The following is a 20,016-nucleotide window of genomic DNA, read 5'->3' as shown; positions in this document are numbered from 1 at the left end:
CTATTAGCAGTGGGGGGGGGGGGGGGGGGGGGGGACATGTAAAATAAGCATCATAGTTTAAAGATACCCATGATTCATGTGTAAGAGTTGGAAGCCCGATCCATTTTATTTCTAGGAGGTAATTAGACATTCAAACAACGTATTCCGCTAAATGAGGGCAAATATGTAGGGAATCAATAACGTGTCCGCAGCTTACTCCGCGTAATTGAGATTGATGCAGATAATTTTGTAATATATTTATGGCAAATATAATTTTCCATTTTTTATTTCCCGTTTAATTAAATTAAGGCACCTGATTTCCATGTAGATGTACTGCAGAATTCTTAATATGTAAACTGATTTACCTTTTATTAAACTGAAGTAATTAATAGACCTACATACATAATCATGATGGTTTGTAAATACTTTATTAGGGCTCAACTAGACAAAAATAATTAAAAAAAAACGTTTTATACGGACGGTTATACTTTCCAAAAATCAAGACAAATACACCGTAGGCTCTATAAATCTGTCTTCGTACACAGGTACTCCTCCGTCTGTTTTACATAATGTATCCATCTATTTGCACTGTTACACCTCTGTCTCTTCTACATATTGACCTAATTAGAACAGTACACCTCCATCTGATCTAACATATCCCCTTACCTAGATGGGTGGACCATCGTCTAATCTATATATTAATCTATTTGCACTGGAGAACCTCCATCTGTTCTACATATCCACCTACTTAGACTGGTACACCTACATCTGTTCTGCATATCCACCTAATTAGACTGGTACACCTCCATCTGTTCTACATATCCACCTACTTAGACCGGTACACCTCCATCTGTTCTACATATCCACCTACTTAGACCGGTACACCTCCATCTGTTCTACATATCCACCTACTTAGACCGGTACACCTCCGTCTGTTCTACATATCCACCTACTTAGACCGGTACACCTCCATCTGTTCTACATATCCACCTACTTAGACCGGTACACCTCCGTCTGTTCTACGTTTCTGTCTATCTGCACTGATAAACCTTAGTTTCTTCTAATTATCCACCTACTTAGGCTTCATGTACACAGGACATTTCTCAACCTCTCCTGAACGCTGGAACATCAGAGCTAGTAATCCACATTTAAAAATTGTGTGTTTAGCAGCGTTTACAAGCCGCGTTTGCGTTCAGGAAGCGTTTACTAAAGATAACCTCAGGAGACCCTCCCAAATGATTAGAAAGCACTAAAAACAAGTATTTATTAACTATTTCAGCCATTCTGTGAGAGAACAGTGTGAGTAGCAGCTGAGAAAGCAGTGTTGCTTGTAGCTAGCTGTTATTTTTTGGTTGGTTTGTTAATATGGAACCCATGATGAGCATGTGTGAGGAAATGCTTCTGATGCTGCTTTTGCTGAGGCTCTAAAGACGTAGAAAATTGCATGAGAGGACCGGCCTTCATCGCTACTGGACACATCCATTGATGGCTCAATGCATGTCCACAGGATACTTTTCTAATATGTATGTTCAGCTGCGTAATTACCCAAAGAAATTTTTTAAATTTTACACGCATGTCAATTGCCACCTTTGACATTCTTATGGAAAAGGTTAGACCCCATCTAGTTCGCATGGTATCCAACATGAGGAAAAGCGTGCCACTAGGGGAACGTCAGTTGGTGATTCCCAACTTCAGCGTCAAGTAATGCAAGTCGTGCATTGTAGAGCATAATTAGCCGATGAGGGGAATATCACATGGTATATCAAGCTGGCAGTCAGTGATAATTGAGTTTTTGGTTCTACATATACATCTATTTGCACTGGTACACCTCCATCTGTTCTACATATCCACCTACTTAGACCGGTACACCTCCGTCTGTTCTACATTTCCATCTGTTTGCACTGGAGAACCTCCATCTGTTTTATATATTCATCTACTTAGACCGGTACACCTCCATTTGTTCTACATATCTGTCTATTTGCACTGGTACACCTTAGTTTCTTCTAATTATCCACCTACTTAGAGCGGCACATCTCTGTGTGTTCTACATATACATCTATTTGCACTGGTACATCTCCGTCTGATCTACATATTAAGCCATTTACACTGGTACACCTCCGTCTCTTCTACATATTGACCCAATTGGAACAGTACACCTCCATCTGATCTAACATATCCCCTTACCTAGACAGGTGGACCTCCGTCTAATCTATACATTAATCTATTTGCACTGGTACACCTCCATCTGTTCTACATATCCACCTACTTAGACCGGTACACCTCCACCTGTTCTACATATCCACCTACTTAGACCGGTACACCTCCGTCTGTTCTACATTTCCATCTATTTGCACTGATAAACCTTCGTTTCTTCTATTTATCCACCTACTTAGACCCTGCATCTCAGTCTGTACTACATATGCATCTATTTGCACTGGTACATCTCCGTCTGATGTACATATCCACCTACTTAGACCGATACACCTCCATATGTTCTACATTTCCGTCTTTTTTGCACTGGAGAAACTCCATCTGTTTTATATATTCATCTACTTAGACTGGTACACTTCCGTCTGTTCTACATATCTGTCTATTTACACTGATAAACCTTTGTTTCTTCTAATTATTCACCTACGCCCCTCAGTGTGTTCTACATATACATCTATTTGCACTGGTACATCTCCGTCTGATCTATATATCAAGCTATTTACACTGGTACACCTCCGTCTCTTCTACATATCCCATCCACTTAGACCGGTACACCACCATCTGTTCTACATTACCTTCTATTGGCACTGGAGAACCTCCATCTGTTCTATGTATCCACCTACTTAGACTGTACACCTCCATCTGTTCTACATATCCATCTATTTGCACTGGTACGCCTCCGTCAGATCTACATATCAACCTACTTTGACTGGTACACTTCTGTCTGTTCTACATATGCATCTATTTGCACTGGTGGACCTTCATCTCTTCTACAAATCTACGTTCAGACCGTACATCTCAGTTTGTTCTACATATACATCCATTGGCACCGGTAGACCTGTCAGAAAACAGGGGGGTGGGGAGCTGAAGTTACACTCTGCAGAGCTCAGGGAAAAAAGCTCTGAGAGCTGATGGGAGAGAAGGGACACACCACCCTTCACATAGCACACAGGAACAGAGCTGAGGCTGTCAATCACAAGCTTTGTGCTGGAGCTCCCTCCCCTGTCACCTTTTTTACTTCTTGGTGTCAGGAAAACTTGTCAAAAGTGACTCATTGCAGATAGTAGAGGAACGAGGCAGCAGACAGATATGACACGTAGTGCTCTGAGATAAGTAGACATTATAAGAGGCATATGCTTTGTTCATATTTCATGTCTGAGGTTTACAACCATTTTAAGGCTCCTGTAACCTGATCTCTGCTCAAGTTCTAACACCTGTTTACGGTCCCTGCCTGTTTTTCAACAATTCTTGTTAACCACTTGCCTTGACCTTATGCCTAGTTAACCATGCTTCGTTTCTGCCTGCTGTCAGCTGTTGCCCCTCCAAGTGTAACTGGGGGCCGTAACCTGGGAGCCGTCCACCGCCAGCTCATAATGTTTTGTGGGGCGCACTGGTGAACACCAGGCAGTTCCTAAGAACCTGGACCTCTTCAGGGCCATCTACTTAGACAGGTACACTTCCATCTGTTCTACATATCCATCTATCTAAACTGGTAGACCTCTACCTGTCCTACGTGTCGATCTTCTGCCAGTCCTAGCAGTCCACCTCTGTTTGTTCTATGGACAGATCTATGATTTCTACAAATGACTCTCTGTAGGCTGAGGTACCTTTTTCAGCACATATTTTCCTTCCTGCAAACACCGTGAGTCGAGTTAATGCCAAAGAGCTCAATTTTGGTCTCATCTGACCACAGCACTTGATGTTTATTGTCATGACTGTACTCGTGCCTTCTTGAGGAGGGGGACTCGCCAAGTTTGGAGGAAGAAAAATGCTGACTACGACCCTAAGAACACCATCCCTACAGTCAAGCACGGAGGTGGAAATATGATGCTTTGGGGCTGTTTCTCTGCTAAAGGTACAGGCCAACTTTGCCGCATGGAGGGTCCAATGGACGGGGCCATGTATTGTAAAATCTTGGATGAGAACCTTCTTCAGAACACTGAAGATGGGTTATGGATAGGTCTTCCAGCATGACAATGACCCAAAACATACCGCCAAGGCAACAGAGGAGTGGCTCAAGAGTAAAACCTCATTAGGGTCATGGAGTGGCCTAGCCAGTCTCCAGACCTTAATCTCATAGAAAATTTTATAGAGGGAGTTGAAACTTCGAGTTGCCAAGCGCCAGTCAAGAAACCTTAAAGATTTAGAGAAGATCTATAAAGAGATGAGATGTGTGCAAACCTGGTCACCACCTACAAGAAATGTCTCACCTCTGTGCTTGCCAACAAGGGTTTCTCCACCAAGTACCAAGCCATGTTTTGCTTGGGGACGAAATACTTATTTTACTCACTGAACTGCAACTCAATTTATAACATTTGTATTATGTGTTTTTTCTGGATGTTTGGTATATATTCTGGCTCTATCATATAAAATACACCTATGATAAAGAATTATAGACCCTTCATTTCTTTGTAAGTGGGCAAACTTACACAATCTGCAGGAGACCAAATCATTATTTTTCCCCACTGTAAGTGGATTGAAAATAAATATTCTACATAAAGTCCTAATTGAAATCGTTCACAAATGGCCGTGGTAATAAAAGCGTACAGTGACCAACAGCTTCAATAAAGAATGTCTGAAATTTACTAGAATTTGCTTGCAATATTTCCTCCATCGGGAACTGTGCTTGGTCAAGTGTTAAAGTTCAGCTCTGCCAGAAAGCACATTAGGACTAATTATTGCACTCCCTGATGGTGCAATTATAAAAAAAAATAAAATAAAATAAAAAGAAATCAAAGGAACATTCAACAGGAGCATAAAATTGATTCAAAGCTGCAGTTAAAAATGTATTAATTCTATTGGGATGAGATTTAGGGCCGGTCTCCACGCTGGTGCGCACTTCCCAGAGCATGAAGTGAAATGAGAATCCCGTACAGTTGTGTTCAGTGGCACAGCTCTCATTAAGGTGTCTTAAAGTGTTTATTTTTGAATTTGGTTGTTGCATCTCACATGTGGTTTCCAATATGTACATGTTGCATACAAATGAACAGGACCCCATCTAAAAATTTTTACACGTTTTACATGAAACACGCCATATGGCACAACATGAAGGAAAGAGCGTACAGAGGGAATACCCTGGAAAGCGTATCCAGGAGGATATACACTCACCGGCCACTTTATTCAGTACGCCCCTTTTCAATTGCTTGTTAACAAAAACTGCTAATCTGCCAATCACACGGCAGCAGCTCAATGCCTTTAGGCATCTAGACGTGGTGAAGACGACTTGCTGAAGTTCAAACCGAGCATCAGATTGGGGGAAGAAAGGGGATTTAAGTGACTTTGAACGTGGCATGGTTGTTGGTGCCAAACGGGCTGGTCTGAGGACTTCTGGGATTTTCACGAACAATCATCTCTCTGGTTTACAGAGAATGGTGGGAAGAAGAGAAAATATCCAGTGAGCGGCTGTTGTGTGGAGGAAAATGCCTTGTTGATGTCAGAGCAGAATGGGCAGACTGGTTCCAGATGATAGAAAGGCAACAGTAACTCAAATAACCCTTTGTTACACCCAAGGTATGCAGAATACCATCTCTGAACACACAGCACATCGAACCTTGAAGCAGATGGGCTACAGCAGCAGAAGACCACACCGGATGCCGCTCCTGTCAGCTAAGAACAGGAAACAGAGGCAATAGAGGTTTGGAAAAACGTTGCCTGGTCTGATGAGTCTTGATTTCAGCTGCGACATTCAGATGGTGGGGTCAGAATTTGGTGTAAACAAAATGAAAGCATGGATCCATCCTGCCTTGTATCACCGGTTCAGGCTGGTGGTGGTGTAATGCTGGGGGGATATTTTCTTGGCACACTTTGGGCCCCTCAGTACCAATTGAGCATCGTTTAAACACCACGGCCTACGTGAGTATTGTTGCTGACCATGTCCATCCCTTTATGACTACAGTGTCCCCCATCTTCTGATGGCTCCTTCCAGCAGGATAATGCACCATGTCACAAAGCTCCAATCATCTCACCACTGGACAATGAGGTCCCTGTACTCCAATGGCCTCCACACTCACCACATCTCATCCAATAGAGCACCTCTGGGATGTAGTGGAAGGTGGAGATTGGCATCGTGGATGTGCAGACGACAAATCTGCAGCAACTGCGTGATGCTATCATGTCACTATGGAGCAAAATCTCTGAGGAACGTTTCCAACACCTTGTTGTATCTATGCCACCAAGAATGAAGGCAAAAGGGGGTCCAACCCGGGAATAGCAATATATATATATATATATATATATATATATATATATATATATATATATATATATATATATATATATATATATATTTATATTATTGGGACATCAACACAAGTCTAATCTTTTTGCCTCTATACACCACCACAATGGATTTGAAATGAAACAAACAAGATGTGCTTTAAGTGCAAACTTTCAGCTTTAATTTGAGGGTATTTACATCCAAATCAGGTGAACGGTGTAGGAATTACAACAGTTTGTATATGTGCCTCCCACTTTTTAAGGGACCAAAAGTAATGGGACAATTGGCTGCTCAGCTGTTCCATGGCCAGGTGTGTGTTATTCCCTCATTATCCCATTTACAAGGAGCAGATAAAAGGTCCAGAGTTCATTTCAAGTGTGATATTTGCATTTGGAATCTGTTGCTGTCAACTCTCAATATGAAATCCAAAGAGCTGTCACTATCAGTGAAGCAAGCCATCATCAGGCTGAAAAAACAAAACAAGCCCATCAGAGAGATAGCAAAAACATTAGGTGTGGCCAAATCAACTGTTTGGAACATCTTTAAAAAGAAAGAATGCACCGGTGAGCTCAGCCACACCAAAAGACCCGGAAGACCACAGAAAACAACTGTGGTGGATGACCGAAGAATTCTTTGGCCAGACCAAGAACACTCTCCAGGAGGTAGGTGTATGTGTGTCAAAGTCAACAATCAAGAGAAGACTTCACCAGAGTGAATACAGAGGGTTCTCCACAAGATGTAAACCATTGGTGAGCCTCAAAAACAGGAAGGCCAGATTAGAGTTTGCCAAACATCTAAAAAAGCCTTCACAGTTCTGGAACAACATCCTATGGACAGATGAGATCAACTTGTACCAGAGTTATGGGAAGAGATAAGTATTGAGAAGGAAAGGAACTGCTCATGATCCAAAGCATACCACCTCATCAGTAAAGCATGGTGGTGGTCGTGTCATGGCGTGGGCATGTATGGCTGCCAATGGAACTGGTTCTCTTGTATTTATTGATGATGTGACTGCTGACAAAAGCAGCAGGATGAATTCTGAAGTGTTTCGGGCAATATTATCTGCTCATATTCAGCAAAATGCTTCAGAACTCATTGGACGGCGCTTCACAGTGCAGATGGACAATGACCCGAAGCATACTGCGAAAGCAACCAAAGAGTTTAAGGGAAAGAAGTGGAATGTTATGCAATGGCCAAGTCAATCCCCTGACCTGAATCCGATTGAACATGCATTTCACTTGCTGAAGACAAAACTGAAGGGAAAATGCCCCAAGAACAAGCGGGAACTGAAGACAGTTGCAGTAGAGGCCTGGAAGAGCATCACCAGGGATGAAACCCAGCGTCTGGTGATGTCTATGTGTTCCAGACTTCAGGCTGTAATTGACTGCTGAGAATTGTGTAGATGTCCCAATATTTATGGACCTGACTGTATATAGTGCATCCGAAAAATATTCACAACGCTTCACTTTTTCCACATTTTGTTATGTTACGGCATTATTCCAAAATGGATTAAATTCGTTATTTTCCTCAAAATTCTACAGAGAATCCCCCATAATGACAACGTGAAAGAAGTTTGTTTGAATCTTTTGCAAATTTATTAAAAATAGAAAATGAAAAAATCCCATGTACATAGGAAACCTTCCAGAGAACCTTCCAGAAGAACAACCATCTCTGCAGCACTCCACCAATCAGCACTGTAAGGTAGAGTGGCCAGACGGAAGCCACTTCTCAATAAAAGGCACATGACAGCCCGCCTGGAGTTTGCCAAAAGTCAATGAAGGATTCTCAGACCATAAAAAACAAAATTCTCTGGTCTGATGAAACAAAGATTGGCCTGAATGGCAAACATCACGTCTGGAGGAAACCAGGCACCGCTCATCACCTGGCCAATACCATTCCTACAGTGAAGCATGGTGGTGGCAGCATCATGCTGTGGGGATGTTTTTCAGCGGCAGAAACTGGGAGACTAGTCAGGATTGAGGGAAAGATGAATACAGCAATGTACAGAGACATCCTTGAGGAAAACCTGCTCCAGAGCGCTCTGGACCTCAGACTGGGGCGAAGGTTCATCTTCAAACAGGACAACGACCCTAAGCACCCAGCCAAGATAACAAAGGAGTGGCTACGGGACAACTCGGTGAATGTCCTTGAGTGGCCCAGCCAGAGCCCAGACTTGAACCCGATTGAACATCTCTGGAGAGATCTGAAAATGGCTGTGCACCGACGCTCCCCATCCAACCTGATGGAGCTTGAGAGGTTCCTACAAAGAAGAATGGGAGAAACTGCCCAAAAATAGGTGTGCCAAGCTTGAAGCATCATACTCAAAAAGACTTGAGGCTGTAATTGGTGCCAAAGGAGCTTCACCAAAGTATTGAGCAAAGGATGTGATACTTATGAACATGGGAGGAGCCTGTGATACTTATGAACATGGGAGGAGCCTGTGATACTTATGTACATGGGAGGAGCCTGTGATACTTATGTACATGGGAGGAGCCTGTGATACTTATGTACATGGGAGGAGTCTGTGATACTCATGTACATGGGAGGAGTCTGTGATACTTATGTACATGTGAATACTTTCCAGATGATAGATATTAGATATATATATATATATATATATATATATATATATCTAATATCTATCTATATATAGATATATCTTCTACATATTATTTTTATTACAAAAGTGTTGAAAAAAAATGTTTACACATTCTAAATAAAATCAAATTTATATGGCTCTGATCAATTTGGTCTAGTTAGTAATTAGGCAATAAACCTCCGTTACCATTGTGTCAAGAGGTCAACGCGTTTCACATCTGTGCTTCCTCGGGACCTTAATTCCTTCCTGAAGAACAGATGTGAAACACGTCGACCTCTTGACACAATAGTAACAGAGATTTATTGCCTAATTACTAACTTGATCAAATTGATCAGAGCCATATAACGTTGGAATTTATTTAGAACGTGTAAACATTTATTTTAACAATTTTGTAATAAAGATAATATTTAGAATTGCGTTGTGATTGTCCTTCACTGGTACCGGTAAAGCCCGCTCATTTTGTCATATTTTTAAATCTTAAGGATGAGGTACCCCTACAGCCCATAAAGTATATATATATATATATATATATCTCAACTACTCTTGTGGTAACATAATACATTCTGATATTAGTTTAGTCACTATGAAAGACCTCAGTACAAGTGTGACATGTCAGGGCTGGGCTCAGCCCTTCCTTCTCAAAGCTGGCCACTCAGCTGTCGGCTAATTGCCAGCTCCTATCTCTCTACACAGTTACTCACCTGTTGATGATATCCTGCTCGTCAGTCTTGCCTACTTAAGCCGTCCAGTCCAGAGGTTCTCTGCTTTCGCCTTGGTCAATATCCCAGAAACGATCTCCTGCGATTCAGTTCAAGACTTGCTTTGCTGACATCCCTTCTGGCTCCAGATCCTGCTTGCTCTTCCACAACATTGATCCCTGACTTCTGGCTTGGCTGACTATCCGTTCTGGTTACAGTACTTTGGCTATGTTTTGACTACGTTTGTTCTTTTCACTTTTATTATTAAACAAGTGTGATTTAACTGTACTTCTGTCTTGGCCTGATTTCATGGTTTCTGACACACGAGTAAAGCAGAGAAGTATGAATGGTCTTATCAGGTCCAATCAAACGTAAACATTCAACATAGAAACTTGCAGAAAACCTGCATGAAGCCTTCCGTTCTCATCCTGGCAATGATATTATCGGTACCAATCACTATGGAGTCCTTCTTATTTCAAGTACCGAATCTGACTAAAGAATCACATTGCATGAGAATTAAGTTCCTTCTAAAAGCAGTGTGAAAAGGCTGGTGAAATGGTTTATATATTCATAGCAAAAAAATAAATAAAAGTCTCAAACTCAAACAATTCTATTTGAGAATACGTTCAAAAACTAAACAGGCAGAAGAAATCTTTACTAAAAACTTTACGTTGAAATGCAGATCCTGAAATCTAAGCAGCTAAAGTTATATGCAAGTCTAACATTTTCTTGTGAAATCTGAGCTTGTCCCCTCCCTCCTCCAACCTCCCTATTGGTCTATGACATTGAAGGACCAATAGGAAAGCGGGTGGCGGGGAGAAGAAAGCAGCTGGAGACAAGAAAAACTTGAGATTTGCATAAAACTTTAGCTGTTTTTATCTTTTTTGATCTAATGTTCATTTTTTGCAGAAGGTGACCCACCCCTGTTTATAGATTGTCATGTCTGTGAAAGATGTCTGAAGCAGCTCACCGATTCCAAATTGAGAGCAGCAGAGATAATCGGATGGCTGTGTAAAGCGCCTGGAGAATATCAATAGAAGATATAATGTACATCAGGACTCTTACCTTGGAGACTGTATAACTGGCCGGTGCTGTGCTGTCGTGTTATATGGTGCCAGTATGCGCTACGGGGTAATGGGACCATTGTGTTTAGGGAAACTGTCCTTTCACTTATCCTTCTCTGCAGCTGCAAAAAAAATAAAATAAAATAATTAACATTAAATTTTATAACTGCAGGTTTCCTGTACCTGCTTGAGTAGTCAGCTTATCCCCACTTATAACTCTGGTCTATAAATACTCTGCACTGCTGGAGGACTCTGCTCCTTCCTCCATAACTCTCCTCTCCTGAAATACTCTGCACTGCTGGAGGACTCTGCTCCTTCCTCTATAACTCTCCTCTCCTGAAATACTCTGCACTGCTGGAGGACTCTGCTCCTTCCTCTATAACTCTCATCTCCTGAAATACTCTGCACTGCTGGAGGACTCTGCTCCTTCCTTTATAACTCTCCTCTCCTGAAATACTCTGCACTGCTGGAGGACTCTGCTCCTTCCTCTATAACTCTCATCTCCTGAAATACTCTGCACTGCTGGAGGACTCTGCTCCTTCTTCTCTAACTCTCCTCTCCTGAAATACTCTGCACTGCTGGAGGACTCTGCTCCTTCCTCTATGACTCTCCTCTCCTGAAATACTCTGCACTGCTGGAGGACTCTGCTCCTTCCTCTATAACTCTCCTCTCCTGAAATACTCTGCACTGCTGGAGGACTCTGCTCCTTCCTCTATAACTCTCCTCTCCTGAAATAATCTATACAAATCTATGGGAAAGCAAATGAATTCTGAACGGATCTCAGAAGCCTCTCAAATTGATGTCCAACTAATGCCATTGACACAAGCCCAAAAGGTGGCTGGAAATAGAAGGGGGAGGGGCATTTTCACATGGCCTATCACTTTGCCCTGAATTGGCAGGGGGGCACAGTGGGGTTGCTTTACCAAAACGTGAGCACTCAGAATCTGGTGCAGCTGGGTATGGCTTTGGCAATAAAACCTTGAAGCTGATTGGTTTCTATTTAGATGTAAGAGTCCAGGGCTTACTACGCATGCACCAATGGCATATTGCCACAAGAGGAAATCCGTGCCAACTGAGCATGCACCAAAGACGCCTCAGGGTGCCAACCCGCACCTGCGCAGAAGACTTGATGGAAAAGGGCAGGAAAATGCCCAGGAGGCACAAAGGAAGTGACCTCAACCTAATGGAAAAAGGCGGGAAAATACCCAGGAGGCACACAGGAAGTGACTTCAACCTGATGGAAAAAGGCGGGAAAATACCCAGGAGGCGCACAGGAAGTGACCTTAAACTTCCCTATGTAAGTCCAGCCCAGACACTGCCAAATTGCTGGATTATCTTCAGTCCCCCCTTGTTCCTGTGCTAGTGTGTGATCTGTCTGAACCTCTTGTGACCTGGAAACCTATTTGACTACTCTTGATTGCTGCTTGCCTTTGATCTCGGATTTGTACCTTGACCATTCTCGGCTTGGATCTCGACCATTCTTCTTCTGATTAACCCTTTTATGCTTCGTTACTTAACTGGACTTGACCTCGGCTCTCGGAGGCTTGCATGGTGCTCTGCACCCCTGGCACCCCTGCCACTCGGTGGTGTCCATCGAGCCTCTGTCTCCATCTCCAGAGGCTTCAAGGAGCCGAGGTGCAAGGGAGGCCTCCCCACTACTTCAGTCTTACATCAGGTACGTGGCCCACGTGACAGCAGAGCTGCACCAGATTTTGCATTCTCCAGCTTTCCACCGTCTCTTTAAGCAGGGATGCTAATCACATTATATATGAAATATATGATCAAAATATGGAACAAGTTAAAATGTGAATGTCACATCACTTACTGCAAACAAGCCAGAGCTTCCACTGGACGGGGCTTAATAAGCATATCCATTAATTATCTCTAAAGTCCGTATTATGGTGAGAAATAATCTGCCGTGTGCATTCTTGCTGAGTAAATAGAACAATTCCGGGAGACAGTTTTCCCAGCGATGAAAACCCATCAGGCTCAGCGATGATACAGTCATCCATTTTTTTTTTTCTCCCCGGCATCAGTCAACTGTCATCTGCAGCAAACCCAGCCATGGCATTGTGTAATGGCTTATTTCTCATCACACCAGTTAACACATTTGAGAAACATATTACTGATGTGAAGTCGTTATCGCCAATCGCCACACAGTCCTGAAATTTCAATAACTTTTGTAATGGAGATGAGGTGACATCAATTTCAGCACCATGGAGAGCGGGCCTCACGATCAAATTAACTTCACATTATACCGAGCAGCTTTGCAGGCATTTATCAAGAGAGTCCTTGCCTCCCCCCCCCCCCCCCCACTAATCTGCACATTAGGTGAGGGAATGCAAATCCGCAAATGCTTGCTTTGCTTATTTGACTTTTAGAGGGAAAGGCCAGGAAAACTTTTTTTATTGCTTGCAAATAATCCCTTAAAATGTTCTGGAATTTGGCACCCTGGAATGTAGGAAGTATCACAGGGGGCTACAGGGGGAACGCTGCGCTACCTTACATGATGAGAAGGGGTGTCCGGGTCACCCCAGATTGGGAACGCCTTGCAATTAAAAAAAAATTGCAGGAACTGGACTAAAGTGGAACTCCTCCCAAAAGGATATTATAACCGGCAACTCGACTGATTCTTCGTATAAAAGTCTTTATTGGTGCACAAACAGAGCGGTACGATTTTGGCTAAAATGAGAATCACGATTTTTTTTTGCTTAGAATAAAGATCACGATTCTTGCGGCGTAACATCACCTTTCACATTATACAAAAAAATTGGGCTAACTTTACTGTTTTTTTTTAATTCATTAATTGTGTTTGAAAGACTGCATGTGAGTGACATAAAATATTGCAACAACCACCATTTTATTCTCTAGGGTCTCTGCTAAACCTGCTAAATATATATTATATAATGTTTGGAGGTTCTGAGTAATTTTCTGTAAACCCATCCAAAAAAAAAAAAAAACTGTTTACTGGATGGGTTTACTTCCACTTTAAATGTCTGCAGGAGGAAGAGGAGCGTAACACCCTCTACCTATAGGTAGGGGCTAGTAATAGGATTTTTGATAAATAGACTGTCAGCACAGGTAAATTTAGGCAGGCCTATGCTGCAAGCTAGGCCTGTCTGTTTTGATCTGGGGGGCTGAGAGTGGTCAGAGTAGTAGTGGGTGTGACCACCTGTGCTCTAGTTCTGAGGCGCCTCCCCTGCTTCCAGGGAGAATGTTCTGGAAGAGGGGCAGGGCCTGGAACTGGAGTGGCAGGCAGTCACGTGGGAGCCATGACCAATCCCCAACTGCAATTGGCAGGGGGCTGGCCTCCTATATAAGCTGAGGTTACATGCCACCGAGGGGAGTTGTCAGCTGGGTGAAGTGGAGGATGGAATACTAGACAGCCGCAGGAGGGCACCCCCATCTTGGGGAAGGGGGGGTGCGCCAATCGCAGGAGGAGGGAGAACTGTGAGGGAACTTCACCTTTACACAGTCATTGGCGATGTCCTTTTCATCACACGGTCGTTGATAGGGAACTCCTGGAGCAGAGGGGCAGGTGAAGCTGTCGGAATGTATGGTCTGGTCAAGTTCTCCATCGAGAACTCAGGGCAGAGAAGGGTAGGCGAGTGTACTACAGTGGAGGGCTGGATGTGTTAGGAAGTCTGTGAGGGAACTTCACTTCTACACGGTCAGTAGTGAAGTCCTCATTGTTACATGGTCAATGATGAGGAGTCCTTGATCGGAGGAGAGACTGTGGGGATATGTGTCAAATGGATGTGGCCTGAGTGGCACAGGATTTGCAAGCTGGGCTAGCTGGGAACAGTAGTCCCCCCGTCCAACATGTGCTTTTAAACTACTAGGCCTCCGGGGAGAGGTGCTGCAGGCCTCTGGCCTAGTAGCAGTGAGCAACCAGAGCCAGCTTAAGGAACTATTCAGAGTTGGTCCTTCTTGCTTAAAGAAGAAGATGTGACATTACTTTACTTGAGGACAAGTTTTGTGCAGGAGGAGAGGAGTTCTAGTAACAAGCAGAAAAAAAGAGCAGCGCCGCTCTAAGGGTAGTAGCGTGTATAAAAGACTTTAATAATGTTTAAAATATGCACTCACATTTAGGCTGATAAAAACAGGCCTGTAGTGTTACTCTTTAACATCACGAGATCACATCCGGTGGACCGCTGGACTGTGGAGGAGTCATTCCCCGGCCGCTTCTGACAGTGCGTCAGCTGGTCCATGGGTGGAGATGACAGATGCTGAAGAGCCGGGGGGCGTGGCCATAGCGCTCGTGTTTGGAGCATGCGTGCTCCTTCATCAGGCCCCACGCCACCGGAAGCGGCCGTGGAATGACTCCTCCACAGCCCATCGGTCCACTGGATGTGATCTCATGATGTTAAAGAGTAATGCCGCATACACACGACTGGACTTTATGGCATACTTTGCCCGGCGTACTTTTCGACGGACTTTACGAATGAACGGACTTGCCTACACACGAGCAGAGTCTGACGGATTCGTACGTGATGGTGTACGACCGGACTAAAACAAGGAAGTTCATAGCCAATAGCTGCCCTAGCGTCGGTTTTTGTCCGTCGGACTAGCATACAGACGAGCTGACTTTTTGACCGGACTCGAGTCCGTCGGATAGATTTGAAACATGTTTCATTTCTAGGTCCATTGAACTTTTGAGAAAACAAAGTCCGTTGGAGCCCACACGATCGAATTGCCCGACGAAATCTAGTACGCCAGACCAAGTATGCCGTAAAGTCTGATCGTGTGTACGCGGCATAACACTACATGCCTGTTTTTATCAGCCTAAATGTGAGTGCATATTTTAAACATTATTAAAGTCTTTTATACACACTACTACCCTTAGAGCGGCGCTGCTCTTTTTTTCTGCTTGTCTTCCCCACAGAGTCCCTTCTGCTCTGAGAAGCCGGCTGCCGCCTACCCCATCCATCTGAACCCAGTACTGTAGGTCTAACGACCACCTCAACGGTTTGCCTCTTGCAAACACCACACTTCCTGATCCACACCACTGTCCCATTTTTCATTTCAATACTAGCACCTGTCAGCGCTCCATTTCCCATTTGTTCCTGAGTTCTGGGAACATCACCCTTACACGGTCAAGAGTGATGTCCTCATCCTTACATGGTAATGGGTAAGGAAGTCTTGGAAGCAATAGTCTGTGGGAGTTAAGCAGAGGAGGAGCAATAGTCTGCATGGCGATGCAGGGGGAAGACTATAGCAATTAAATATGCACATCATGTCTTCTGGCTCTTATGTGATAATTTGTGAAATCTTTAAAATATGATGGCGAAATGAACTATCCCATGGGCATCCCACATACCCTTTCCCCCAACCAAGTTGTACCCTCCAATAAACAAAAACAAAACCAGCAAAAAAAAAAAAAAAGACTGTTCATTGTCTCTGCAAGTGATATATGGGAGTCTGGCAGCGGGGTGATTTGGTGGATGTTTCTTACTAGTGGCAACTACACAGCTACAGAAGGATAAGCGGGCATTCAGCAGCTGCATGGAGGGATCCGTTCCTCTACATGCCACCGCCCCCCTCCTATCCAGATGTACGGGGGGGGGGGGCATGGCTGGAGCATGGGGTAGAGTTGCAATCGTGTCCCCTGTGACTCCTGTACCTACGACCCTGGCCGAAACCTGCTGACAAACTTGCCCTGTGTCTAATCACAGTACTGGTCAGCAGGGGGAAGCATGCACGTGCGCCCAAAACCCTGGAAGCAGGCGGTGAGGTACATGCAAGTTGCAAAGCCTGCAGCTGTCGCCCAGTCATTGTACTGTAAATGTGCTGTGATCGGATTTTCACTACTGCGTCCCATTGGGGACATTTGCCCTCATATTCGGCCCTGGATACAGTGGTCACTGGGTAAGAAAGTAGGAGTAAATCTCCTTAGAAGGGACACAAAAACTCTCTTATATAGATATACTGTATCAGATTTTTAAGGTCACGGATGTACAACAGCATACACCCATGTGAGGACCATGTTTGTCCACATGGGTATGCACAGGTGTTCAGGGGCGGATCCAGGGGGAGCAACGGGGCAATCCCCCCCCCCCCCCTGAGAAAATAGAGAGCAGGCTGTCCATTGGTGACTTAGCGGGTAGGCTGCTGAGCGGGCCGTCGCCGCCGGGGGGCGAGTGAGTGAGCAGAAAGATGACATCTCTCACCAGTGGCGACATTATACTATGCCCCCCCAATTAAAATGCCTTTTGTAGGCTTCCATAGAGATACAGGTACCTTATCACTGGCTGCATCCACCCTGTCCTCCCCTCCACCTGGCTGATCCCACCCTGTCCTCCCATCCGCATGGCTGATCCCACTCTGTCCTCCCTTCCACATGGCTGATCCCTCTCTATCCTCCCCTCCACCTGGCTGCTCCCACACTGTCCGCCCTTCCAGCTGGCTGCTCCCACTCTGTCCTCCCCTCCACCTGGCTGCTCCCACACTGTCCGCCCTTCCACCTGGCTGATCCCACCCTGTCCTCCCATCCGCATGGCTGATCCCACTCTGTCCTCCCTTCCACATGGCTGATCCCTCTCTATCCTCCCCTCCACCTGGCTGCTCCCACACTGTCCGCCCTTCCAGCTGGCTGCTCCCACTCTGTCCTCCCCTCCACCTGGCTGCAACCACCAATACTTTTTCAAGACACTGTGTATTTATATGTGTGTATATATAATTGCATTTTATAGTTGGCCCCCCTACTTTTGTCGCTGTCTTCCCGTGTGCCCCCCCTAAAAATGAAAGCTGGAGACGTCACTGTCTCTCACTGCCCCCCTGCATCACCGCATTTCTGCATCTAAAAAAGAGGACTGCCATTACTGTGCAGGCGCAGGCAGCAGAGAGATGACATCATCTCTCACTGCCCGCCCTCACTCTGGGACAACAGAGACACTGTCTCTGGCAAGTGACAATCTGCATCTGGTGGCAGGCGACAGTGGCAAGTGACACACTCAGGGTTCCCACTGATTCTGCATTATGGTGAGTAGAACTATTTCATTTTATATTACAATGTAATAATAGAAATAATACGCTTCAATCATCCTGACACCATAACAGCCCTGGTGCCGTGATGATTGAAGCGCCAACACCAGCCATTGCCCCGACAAATTGCCCGCACATTTTTTTGGCACTGCCCCTCCCGAGATTAGACTCTGGATCCGCCCCTGCAGGTGTTCCATGTAGTCCATGGAAGGTGGTCCTATTCATGTCCATTAGGACACAGCCGCTGCTATCTAATGGCACAGGTGTACATGGCAAAACACCTGTGTGTGTTAGAACCTCTCTCAGATTCATACAGTTGTGTGCCCATTGGGTAGAACACCAACACATACTGGCAGGTGATTTGGCTTGCCATAACACTGAACCAAAAGGTACGGGTGCTTAGAAACTGTAACAGAGAGTTAGCTCACAGAACCTCCTTGGGGGGGTGTCACAAATGGATCAATTGATCGGTGAAGCTCTGCGGTCAGTGAGCTCAGTTCACTAAACCAGAACGCATGTGTTATCTCCCATAACGATTGCTATTTTCAGCTCTCATCGATCTCAACAGCATGGTGAATTAAGATCATCTTGATGCATTAAACAGCAGTATTCTTTACCACGCACATTAAACACTGCTTCAAGTGGTATTGTAAGTGGGCAACAAAGTGAATATAAGGCCGAAATATACATTTTCTTTTTGTAGTTATGGGTAAAGTAGGAAAGGTATGAAGCGGGACCAACTTCAGCCCCGGAAAGGATTTGCCCCTATCCTGACCAGGCTATTTTTTCTTTGCGATACGGCACTGCGTCGCTTTAACTGACAATTGCGCGGTCGTTCGACCCAAACAAAACTTACGTCCTTTTTTTTTTCCTCCCACGAATAGAGCTTTCCTTTGGTGGTATTTGCGGTTTTTATTTTTTGGAGTTATAAAACAAAAAAAGTGACAATTTTGAAAATATATATATATATAATTTTTTTTTTTTTTTTTGCTATAATAAATATCTCCCCTTTTTAAAAAAAAAAAAAACAACATATTTTTTCATCAGCTTAGGCCAATATAGATTCTTCTACATATTTGTGGTAAAAAATAAACAAATAAAAAAAAAAAAAAAAAAACGCAGTAAAGCTTATATGTATTGGTTTGCGCAAAAGTTATAGCGTCTAAAAAATAGGGGAAAGATTTATGGCATTTTTATTATTTTTTTTTTTTTTACTAGTAATGTCGGCGATCAACTAACTGCTGTCATCTGGAGATCATTTGTACTGCAAATTTTATCCCGCATGTTTGTGAGTTTTTTATCTTATTTTAATAACAAGACGTCTAAGGATAATGCACAAGGCTGGTGCGGCCTCTTTTTCTTCTTTCCCTTTTGACCCAACTAGGATATCTCTATCCTTGAGGGCAGCAAGGCCTGAGGCATCTTCCACCACGAACTTTAGTCCACCTGGTAATTCACTCGTGCGCAGGAGTATTTTTTTTTTCTGCTATCAAACATATCAGGGGGCATGGCCTAGGAGGAGCCAAGGCTGGGGCCATTCTTGATCTTGGTTGACTTGAGTGAGGGGGTGTTTCTGTTTCAGGATGCCAGCACCCAGATCACAATGGATCACCAGAGCATTACCATCGGTGCTTGGTGCGGCACTCTTGAGTTCATTGATGGGGTTGTAGTGATTGTAGGGTGTAGTGCTTCCCCTGTAGTGTTACCACCTAATCCGTAAATCCTAAATTTTGTACAGAATGCAGGTTAAAATCTCTCTCAGGATTTGACTGCTGTCTGCATCTCCAGGAATAAGTAAGGGATGTCCCACCAAGTATCCCAATTGGGAAAACTCTCGTTCTAGCGACAATTTTTAAAGGTTAGATTGTCCCCTGCTTTTGGCTTTGGGAGCAGTGGTCGGCTCAGTTGGGCCTCAAAAAAAGTAGTAGAAACCTGGACACAGTTTCCAACTTATGCTGGCTCCATGGACCAGAAAAAAAAATTGCACCCACATGCTCCGGTTGGTCAACTTGCAAAATATGAGGAGTTCAGGGAGTGACCAAAAAGTTTTATACTTTTTTCAAGATTACTCCGAAGTCAAGTTCACTCATGTAAAGTATAAAGAAACGAACCAGTCAACTACTATTTCTGCACCCCCAACAGAGCAGGGATACCAATTATTTCATCACTTTACCCAACGCTACGCGATAAAGCTGGCCACCGGGAAGATCTCGCCATCGTTCTGAGACTTCTGAAGGTTAGCCGAGCCACATATCACAAGTCCTACTC

The 20,016-nt window shown here is 44.1% G+C and overlaps 1 protein-coding gene across 2 annotated transcripts in view; it reads right to left on the bottom strand.

The window, feature by feature from the left end:
* DOK5 (docking protein 5) overlaps positions 1–20,016 on the bottom strand; it is a 472,815-nt gene that overhangs the window by 312,574 nt on the left and 140,225 nt on the right. For both annotated transcript variants that reach the window (XM_073607241.1, XM_073607240.1), the window contains exon 7: positions 10,766–10,886. In XM_073607241.1, coding sequence (XP_073463342.1) covers positions 10,766–10,886 — 121 coding nt within the window. The remainder of the gene's footprint in view (positions 1–10,765; positions 10,887–20,016) is intronic.

This window comes from Aquarana catesbeiana, linkage group LG12, assembly GCF_042186555.1.
Source record: "Aquarana catesbeiana isolate 2022-GZ linkage group LG12, ASM4218655v1, whole genome shotgun sequence".
NCBI classification, from domain to species: Eukaryota; Metazoa; Chordata; class Amphibia; order Anura; family Ranidae; genus Aquarana; species Aquarana catesbeiana.
Note: the sequence above shows the minus strand (reverse complement) of the source record. Positions and strands in the feature narration are given on the sequence as shown.